The 10,392-nt window shown below is 31.6% G+C and overlaps 1 protein-coding gene across 2 annotated transcripts; it reads left to right on the top strand.

Annotated features, from left to right (window-relative positions):
- Window positions 1–727: 727 nt before the first annotated feature.
- Window positions 728–8,126, top strand: LOC143910056 (uncharacterized). Of its 2 annotated transcripts, XM_077428410.1 has the most exons (15): window positions 2,303–2,395; window positions 2,489–2,657; window positions 2,733–2,968; window positions 3,040–4,183; window positions 4,268–4,463; window positions 4,540–4,675; window positions 4,902–6,199; window positions 6,332–6,585; window positions 6,661–6,790; window positions 6,878–6,937; window positions 7,012–7,171; window positions 7,257–7,404; window positions 7,477–7,552; window positions 7,623–7,750; window positions 7,841–8,016. In XM_077428410.1, exons 2-15 carry the CDS (start codon window positions 2,550–2,552, stop codon window positions 7,976–7,978), a joined length of 4,212 nt encoding a protein of 1,403 aa, XP_077284536.1. In that variant the 5' UTR covers window positions 2,303–2,395; window positions 2,489–2,549; the 3' UTR covers window positions 7,979–8,016. The 2 variants fall into 2 exon arrangements, with proteins under 2 accessions (XP_077284535.1, XP_077284536.1); XM_077428409.1 differs by lacking the exon at window positions 2,303–2,395 and adding an exon at window positions 728–997 and having other exon boundaries at window positions 4,902–6,585; window positions 7,841–8,126.
- The last annotated feature ends 2,266 nt before the right edge of the window (window positions 8,127–10,392 follow it).

The raw sequence follows: 10,392 nt of genomic DNA, 5'->3' as shown, positions 1-10,392 counted from the left end.
CTCCAATGCGACGGGTGTACGTTAATGAAATACATAAACAATCAGAAATCAGAAATACAGTAATACATACATATACAATCAGAATATATAGAATATAACAATTAATCAGAAATAATAATCATAGTGACATCTATGGATTATTTTTAGATTTTTTTTTTTTTGTATACAATTTTTATACATACAATAAATACGAAATTATAGAGATGTCGATAGAGATATCTATAGATTTCAGATTACTGTGTATAATTTTAATACCAATTTTCAGGAACCGTTTCAGCAATGATCAGATAAAATTGGCAAACTCTGATAGAGAAACGATCGATTTGGAGTCACAAAACCCCCAAATCTAACCAGCAGTGGCGAGGACTCGAACCTATGACCTTAGTGATGCTAAATATATACGCTATCACTAAGCCAAACTGCTGGCTAATTTCGCTATGAAGCCTAAAGTCTCTACTTCCTCTTTTCAACAAAGTTGGATTCCACAGCCATAATCGTATGAAGTTTATTGTTACAGAGTTTTCAAAAGGTGACAGAATCACTAGTTTGTCAAACTATGTAGTATATCTTATTTCCTGAAAACCGTAATATGTTTCAAGTATATTAATCGCATTTGCATGTGTGTATTTTATTGATTTATATTCAAACGTGTGATTATCAAAAAACGTGGAATTAGTGATGAGTGAGAAACTGAGAAGTGAGAAGTGACAAGTGAGAAGAGAGTGACAGTTTGGTGTGTGGTCGCATGTGTTGTGTGTGTTGTGGCCAAGGGGCGAGCTGTCTAGCGCGGCGACGGGGGCCGCCCACCGCCCCCGCCCCCGCCCCCCGCCCCCGCCCTCGGCCCGCTTCGCCCCCGCGGCGCGCCTCCGCCCTCCGCCGCCCCACTTCGCCCCCCGCCTCCGCCCCCGCCTCCGCCTCCGCCTCCGCCTCCGCCCCGTGAGCCCCTTTTGCTTCCCACCACTTCGAAGGTTCCACCACCCACCTTTCACCTGCCAAGGTTCGTACCATCTGTACTTTTTCACTAGGACTAGGTGTTCAATTCTATTCTTTAGCTTTTCCTTTTTGATGTATTTCGTTGTTCCCGACCAAATTGCTTCACTACATATTTGTGCAACGGCCAAATTTGTACATTTTTCTTTTATGTTTATTTATGTCAATTAAAAGAATACTCAGCAATGCTGGTATACTTCTCCCACGTAATAAAAGTTGCCATGTATGATACGCTAAAATCCCCATATGGGCTTTGTAAAATCTGGGGCTAGAAATTTTTATATATTTTTTTTGATTTTTAAATTCTTTTTATTATTACGAAATTATGTTCACAATACATCTTATATATATTTTAATAGCTGCTCATCTACTGATCATTTTCTATTTTACAGTTTAATTTAATTTGGTTAGTAATCATAGTATTATATTATTCTAATGTTAATCTACAACATAATAGGAAAAATAGCTCAAAAACCTATTTACAATCCTTATAAATGCTCATAATACATCTAATACATAATATTAATTAAAGACTCACTAAAGTCGATGACCTAAAGCAGATTGTGTTTAGGTAATCTGTGTTTATATACCTGAAGGGTATAGACATTTTGTTGTAATCACCGAGACTCTTCACAAGTGTGTTAGTATGGTTATTAGTGATTCTGTCATAGAATATACTGGTTAGTTTGTTAGTAATGTCTGTAACAAACGGAATATTATATATGGCATGCAGTATGGATATTAAAAAAAAATTATATAAACTATACCTCATCTATGGTTATACATATATATATAACTAATTTTCATTGTGAAGTGATGTAAATCAAATAATTAAAAGTTATGTATACATACATATGAAATTCTAGTAATGATTTTCAAATTCATGTTTCCAAGAATTTGGTCGTATTGACAATGCAAATTAAAAAAAAAAATATATATATATATATATATATATATATATATATATATATATATATATATATATATATATATATATATAAAATATTTGTTGTTAATGTTTTAATTTTCTACCAATCAGTTAAATCTATCTGGGGGAATGGGAAATCATACAAAATATAATTTCTGTTTAAAGTTTCATTTAAAAACCGTGTTCGTCGAAATTTGTTTATTTTGAATTGTTTGCTTTTTATTTAAACTTTCATTCTTATATATGTAACAAAGAAATACATTAAATGTTCTCTAGAAGTTAACAATTTATATTATAATTATAATAGCTTGCGTAGATTTTAATACACTGTTTAAAGTAAACGAATGTATCATTTGCGACAATGATGTAATTTGACTTGGATATTTCATTGATACAACTGAACAAACACGGTGTACATATTTTGGATGCTTTTCTTATGATGGGTAGTCATTGATGTTTTAAACAGAAAGCATTCTGGTACGATTGATTTGTATTCCCCGAATTGAACAAACTGATAATTTGTTTTGATTTTTTGATCGCATTTATTTATTTTTTCTTTTTCTGTTTCAGGTGACATTATTAGACTGATGATTTTTTGTAGAAAACAAATAAATTTAAAAACAATATTCACATGATGCAAGCCGAAGGAGGCCAAATTGCCTCCTTCAGGGAGATACATAAAAATGCGTGGCTTAAAAGAATACCCCCTAATAGTAATAATAAACTTCTCGGTCAAAAGGTATTTATTTTGTTTTCCTTTTATTTTATTTCAAATTAGGAAAAATTGCTAAATCAATTTATAATGTGATGTCAGAAGGTGACTATCGAGAGATGGTGGACAGTATTTTGTGTGCATGGCGATGTTGAGCCATTTTTGGAGGGATATTCGGAAGCTGGTGGAGTAGCCGCATCACATATGCCGAGATGGAGAGCTCCATTATCTCGTGCTATTCATGTTTCTGGTAGTGTAGGTCCTGCTAGACCTCATGCTGAATATGAATTTGTTGTAGCATTGCAAGATGGTGCTATAAGACTAATTGCACCATCATGGTATGATTTTTATTTTATATGGCTTTTTACTTTATTTTTGTTCGTTAATTGGTATACTTGCAATTTTTCAGGGATTCGATGCAAGATTGGGTAGATACTTTGAGAAATAAATTACGCGAGATGAAAATTCTTTCTCCTAAAGAAAATGTTTATTCAAAAGCGCCCGAACAAGTAAGACCGAGAGCACCCACTCGAGATCCTACATCACCATTACCAGCACCTCCACCTGGACCTATAATACGTGTTCCGGGTACTGAACCTTCAATCCGACCTTTACCAGGACCGTCCAATGAATCAGTCACTATTTGTGATGAATCGAACAGTAATAATGGAACTTTAAATGAATCTCCATCGTCGAGATCAAATGGCGCTTTATCTAATTTAGGTCAAATTGATGATTTGTGCATTGTAACTGATAACATATCTTCAACGCCAGAATCAAATGAAGGACCACTTCATTCGGTTGAAAGTTCCAGTTCAGATGCTGCGGAAAATTCACTTGCAAATAGAATTGTGCCCTCATCTCCCAAACTACTTACACATAATCAGAATATGGAAGATGCTTATGTAAATTCCGTCAATAATTTTGTCAATAAAAATGATAAGCCAACTTCGAAATCTAAAAATCAAAAAATTGAATTCCAAAGTTCTTCAAGTAAGACCGATTGCTTACATGTATTGTCAAAAACAGGACCGAGTACTTCACATCAAAGTGATATGAAATATTCTACAAGATTGACTGATCGTGCAGAAATGTCAGAAATAGAAAACGGTCCTTCTACGTCTGGTATTGATTCTAATAAAATTATTAATATAGTCAGTTCTCAGAAATTAGTTGATGATTCAATATCCAAAGTTGAAATGGACTTTTCTGGATTAGCATTTAATAATGAATTTTCGAATAGTAAAAGTAATCTAAAAAATTGTGAGGCAGCTAGCAGTAGTATTCAATTTAACAATGACGATGCCAACATCACGTGGGACGAATTATTAAATCACAAAAGTTCCGAATTTACATCCAGTGTAGCTAATGTATCTGGAATGAATATATGTTTAATCGATTCCGTCCTGGAACACAGAATGAAATCTGAATCTGATAAAGAATTCTTTACTGAATTTGATGTAGAAGATAGTACTACGGTTCCTTCTACTTCGACCAATTATAGTAATGTTATTATCACCGATAGCAAGGATCCTAAAGTTAAATATTCACAGGTAAATATATATATATATGAATAAATGACATAAAACCGATTTTTTTATTTGATTTTTTTAAAAGAAATATTCATGTAATTTTAGGTTGATTTAAAAGCTAAACATGCTAAATTTGAAAAATTTAAACAAAGCCTTATAGAACCATTACCATCAAACGCTCTAGAAAAAGTAAAAAATATTAGTGCTCAAAAAAGTTTAAATCATTCATCCATAGGAGTTCCCAGTAAATTGAAACCTGCAGTTAGTCCAAGGACGATCATTTTCAAAAGTTGTGATAATGGTACATTTATTATACATATAACATATTCTAAATATTGACGTTTTATTTCTTTAAATAAAAAAAATGTTATTTATAGGTATGCTGACCGATGCAACTCAACTGAACCTTCCAAACGAAAATCAAACCATTAAAAACGATACTTATATTGAAGAATCTGCATCAGATCTCTCCAAATCTACAAAAATTCACGAAGCAACTCGATTAGTAGAGAGGTAATTTATGAAACTATATTTAGGCGTGGTCTGTTGAAATTTTCTATTTTTGTATTAATCGCACAGTTTTACTTGCATGTGTCAGAGCACTATGCAACACGATTCTGTATGACCTTGTTTCCAAATGCGCTTTCTGCATTTGTGTTAAACTATCACTGCGCCCAATACAAATTCATATTTATATTCTAAAATTAAAATATTTTATTTACGTGATTAATTATTTTAGGAATAGGGTTGTTCAAAACATAATACCAATTCCGGAATATCAAACTAATCTGAATATATCTGAACAAAAGGATTTTAAAGAACAAAAATCTATTCCTTGCACTTCTAATGTAACTATAATTGCCGTATCTAACGATTTGAGAGAAAACGATGGATCTGTTTTAAATCATGTCATTATTAACGAGGGATTAATAAAAATTGATCCAAAAACGAACCACAGTTTAGAAAAAAGCAAAAACCAATCGGACAGTAGTTATGTGAATGTCTCTACAAATTCTCAATGTAATTCTTTTAACAAATTACCAGTGCTAAAAGACGACATAGATTTGAAATCTCGCAGTAAATTGCGCAATGCCACCGATGAAAAAGTGCAGATTAAGAATAGCAATGAAAACAATGATACTTCGGATTATTTATTATCTATTGGATCTGAATATGGTCATATTAAACATAGTATAGCCGTTGGAGTTAAAAACGAAAACAACAAAATTTCGAATACCAGTAAATTATGTGTTGTAAATGATAAATCTATTAAGAATCAATCCACTTCTTCAAGCAGACTTTCTCCTCTAAACAGCTTTCAGGCAAATATTTGTGATGAAAGAAGTGTGATTACCCCATCGCCATCTGTGTCCCCAAAAGACCTTGCCAACAGCATGCAAAAATTAACAAACACTACTGTACTTGAGATTGAACATGGCGCGTCAAATAATCATAAGTTCTCATTTGATCAGAATTTTGTGCACTCTATGAATTCTGTGAAACTTAAAAATGTGTCTTCTCTTCCAAATACTCCAAGACAATTTGAAAATAATACTTCAACGATTGACATAGTCAATTCAACACCTGTGGTTGCGAAAAGTGATCAGTTTTATGAAAGTGTGTTCACTCCTTTTATGGTCTCCAAGGGTGCTAAAGTTGTATCAGAAAATAATTTGGAACAAAGATGTAGTAGTGAGGATCAGCTGAGAGTAACAGCCTTAGAAAAGTCTGCAAAATCAAATAAAACATCAAGAAATGAATCGAATCCGCATAATTATGAATTTCTCTCTTGGAAAAATGAAGCGATTGAAAGTTCCAATGTAAACGAAGCAGGAAGTTCTTCTAAAACGCAAATTATTGCCGATAGTGTACATAATCGGGAAATACCGGGTGGAATTAATGATACTAATATTAATCAAAGTTCAAGAGGACCTATAGCAATCCAAGAAATCAATTTATCAGAATATAGACCACAAGTTGTTTCTAAGAAAAATGAAGATTTCTCCCAAGAGAAGGCACTCCAATCTACGAAAATTGGTAAACATGGACTATTTACTCGTGGTCTCACTGAACTGAATATTGTTTCTAAATTTCGAAATATGAGTCAGGCCCATTCTTCGAGGATGCCTCTCTTAAAAAATAGTCAATTTTATTCATATGTTGAATTAGATCCTCCACCTGGTACTTCGTCGTCAGAGGCGAAACCTAGTCTAGAAAGAAAGAATGGTGCTTTCACTACAAAGTTCAACAATCTCTTTAGCAAAGCCACTGATGATAAGGCCAACAATGGCAAAGATGCTATGCACGGTAAACCACTCGAATTAAAACAAGTAATGCGAGTGGAGTCATCACTACGAAGAAATTGGTCGGAGCATAATGATAGAACAATTTTACCCATAGTGAAAACTGCAGCAGAACTAAAGGTGTGAAAAAGTAACGTGTAAATAGTTTATGATGATTCAGTATTGTGTTTTATTTACATTTCGATGGTTTTGTAGGCTCATCGATCTCGTCCAGGTCTCAATAATAGTTCTAATTCGCAAAATGTTTTGAGTGATAGTTCAACGGGTGAAGAAAGACAGACTAGACGTCGAAGTAGTTCACTCAGTGAAAGTCATACAACATCAGGTTTTTGTTTTTTTCACAGTATATATTTAAATAACAGTATTCTTTATTCAAATAAAGGTTAATACATGTGTGTATTTTTAATTTAAGATGATGGTTCTTGTAATCTGGTTGAAGCTGCTAATAATTCTTCAAATAACAATACTAATGGTAATAATTTTGTTTGGTAATGGAAACCAATATTACTTTTAATGTTTTTTAATGCATTACTTCATATATTTTAGGTAATGCTCTCATGTTATTAAGACCTAAGAGCTTAAGAGAACAACAGGTTGCACGCTTGCGTGGAGAAATGGCACACCTCGGGGGAGTTCGTCTTCGTTTACGAACTGGGGATTGTCCCGGAGAAGCTATGGCATTGGCCGATGCCTACGGCACTGTCTGGTATGTGAAGTGTTTAGTACTTCAATTCATATTTTTATTTTTGATAACTGCAATAATAATTACTGTCGACTATTTCTGAATGTAGGGTATGTGGATGGAAACAGCGAACACACCCTCTTTTGTATAATGCTTTACATATTGGAGACCGAATAGCAACAGTTGGAGGTGTTCCTATAACTAGTGTCAAACAAGCTAAACATGCTCTTAAAGATACTTCTTCAGGCTTATACTATGTATGCACATTAGACTGATGAATTTTAAAATTATTAATATAATGTACGACTTATCAATAATTTTTCTTTTAGGTTGAACTTGTTATTAAAAGATTACCACATGGTCGTGTTTATACACTAAAAAAAGATTCCGACACTCAAGATCTTGGTAAGTTTTGTTCTTGAATGTTTTAACTTTTTTTAAAATTCAATTTGACATGTGTTCAAATGTACTGTAGGCCTCATAATGGAGTCGGCAGAGGTTGTAGGAATTGCACCTGGAAGTCCTGCAGCTCAGGCTGGTGTTATGCCTATCGGAACTATAACTGAAGTTAATGGAAGACCGTTAAATTTATTAATGAAAAAAGTAAGATATATCTTTATTATGATTTTCGTAATTCGTTTAATTGTATTGAAAAGTATATATTTATAAATAAATTCATCTGTTTTTATCAAGGGTGACACACAAGTACGGGACCGTTTGAATGCCATCGGAAGAGATGTGTCTATTCTTGTTCAGCCTACGGAATTCGTTGCTTTGTTGAAAGCCTCTTTGCGAAGTATTAGAAGTCATAAAGACTATATTGTACAGTGATGCATATATTACGTGTACTTTTTATTACATTCACACTTAAAAAAATTTCCATTCATCTAAATTTTTGAAATACTAATTTTATATAAAAAATATACTTATTTATTTATCTACAATTATTTAACTTAATAAAATTTTATTTTCAATACTCCTTATTGAGTTACAGTCACTATATTGTTAAGTTTAAAATAATAATGATTAAGATTTATTCAATATCACGGAAGTGCAATTTTATATATCATATTAGATTATAATGAGATTAACAAACATGTAATTAACATACCAGAAAATCATCACTATACGATTAATGATTCTTTTAACATTGTGTATGAGTATGAAGCATATACGAATGTTAGTCATTTGCATGAATTCTCGCATAATATATAATAAAAAAGGTTGCCTCGACATATACATACTTTCGTGACATTTGTGTTTCCCAACATGAAATTTTTGTATGACTTCTGTGAGCCTTCGTTGGTTAGAATTTATTTGCTGAATTAACTGTATTGGATGACGCTTATTTATGTGCTTATTAGTCTGTTCTGTGACGAATCTTTGTCATAAGAATGTTCTTTTGTATCTCTCATACAAACATAAAAGAAACAGATCAAGTAATATTTAGTTTAATTTAACCAATTTGTACATATTTTAAATGTATACAAATCGGCTATTTTAGTGAATCCCTTATAGAAACTGGATTTTATGTAGTCGAGAGTTGTTTTTAAAAAAATAACGATATAACAAATAAATGAGTTTACAATTACTTTATTTTGATAAATGGATAGTTCTTTTTAAGTACATACTGTTTAAAAAAAAGGAAATTTGATTTATTCTTAATTGTACGTATATATGTAGTCTCATAATATGAATGTTTTTAACTACTCATATAAAAATAATAATTTATAAAGACAGTAAAAAGTGAATAATTGATAAAGTAAAATCAAGATTGAATTCTCAGTGTGTCGATGAATTAGCTAATCGAATATATAGATATGGGTCTACGTGACTTGACAGAATGTTAAATTACAGAAAACGCAAATATCAGAATGCAAAGATCGAAAATCGAAAGATCTTAAGTCGAAAGATCAAAAAAAAATTGGTGCATGGTAATTGTACATACTCACATACATACTCACATACTCACATACTCATAGTAAATGGTAATTGGTACATACTCACGTACATACTCACTTAATTTGCGCGAGCAGGATACAACAGGAACAAGAGGAACATGCTTTTCCTCCCGTATTCTGCGCGCGCACATTAACACGGGAGGAAAAGCATGTTCCTCTTGTTCCTGTTGTATCCTGCTCGCGCAAATTAAGTGAGTATGTACCATTTACCATGCACCATTTTTTTTTGATCTTTCGACTTAAGATCTTTCGATCTTTGCATTCCGATATTTGCGTTTTCTGTAATTTAACATTCTGTCAAATCACGGAGACCGATAGATATATATATACTGTGAGAGAATATGATTTGGTGTATAAAATGATGTTATTAAAACTGCAATCAATATGAATTTTTAAATTGCTAATTTATTAATTTTTTTATAGTGCATTTTATGAAATAGTATAATATACCATTTAACCTTCAAATAAGCAATAATAAATTTAGAATTATTTACTATCCATTTTTTTTAGATAGTTTTGTGTATTTTGTATTTGTATGCAAAAAAGTGCATTACATTATCATCCCAGTGATTTTATTCGTTAAAATGAAAACAGTAAATGAAAAGGAAAATTGTAAATATTGGCAATTGAAAATATATGTATCAAATTCTTGTGATAGTGAATTTGTAATTTTATATGATAAATTGGTACATACCAATATATTTTAATATGTAAAGAGATTTGTGGGTATTTTTGTAATCAAAAATTATATGTGAAAGTATATATTATATATGTATGTATACAGAACTTTTATAATGTTCAAAAAGTGTTTTATTTTATTTTAATTTATGTACATATGTATGTATATATATTTGAATAGTTAAAAATTTTCACACAAATGCTAAAAAACCTTGTCAAACAAAAATGAAATATAACAAACATTATCTTATTTATTTATTTTTTAATATAATTAACGTCAAAATTGAATAAAAAGTTCTGTATAATTTGTGTTTGTATAATATGTATACATATGAGCAGACATGATTATAATGAGAGACTCTTGTACCTGTCAATGGTTACATAAAAAATTATCATGTTTTTCAAGTAATTCAATGCTAAAACACTTATATGCTCAATACAACAATTATATACATAAAAAAATTATGTGGATTGCTGCAGTTTCAAAATATCAGGTTGTATTGGAACAGAAAAATAAAATTTAATAGAGTATGCAACCTACTTACTTTTTACACTCTGCAAGAATGCCTCAGTGATCTTAGGACTTACGTATCCAGGCAGGGAATT

The sequence above is a fragment of the Arctopsyche grandis genome, chromosome 3 (assembly GCF_051622035.1).
Source record: "Arctopsyche grandis isolate Sample6627 chromosome 3, ASM5162203v2, whole genome shotgun sequence".
NCBI lineage: Eukaryota > Metazoa > Arthropoda > Insecta > Trichoptera > Hydropsychidae > Arctopsyche > Arctopsyche grandis.
Note: the sequence above shows the minus strand (reverse complement) of the source record. Positions and strands in the feature narration are given on the sequence as shown.

What these genes read in the sequence shown, in the direction of transcription:
- LOC143910056 (XM_077428409.1), top strand. Translation starts at nt 2,550, where the DNA reads ATGATGCAAGCCGAAGGAGGCCAAATTGCCTCCTTCAGGGAGATACAT. An exon ending in ATAAACTTCTCGGTCAAAAG is followed by an intron (nt 2,658 to 2,732) that starts GTATTTATTTTG and finishes ATGTGATGTCAG; the next exon opens with AAGGTGACTATCGAGAGATG. An exon ending in TAAATTTATTAATGAAAAAA is followed by an intron (nt 7,751 to 7,840) that starts GTAAGATATATC and finishes GTTTTTATCAAG; the next exon opens with GGTGACACACAAGTACGGGA.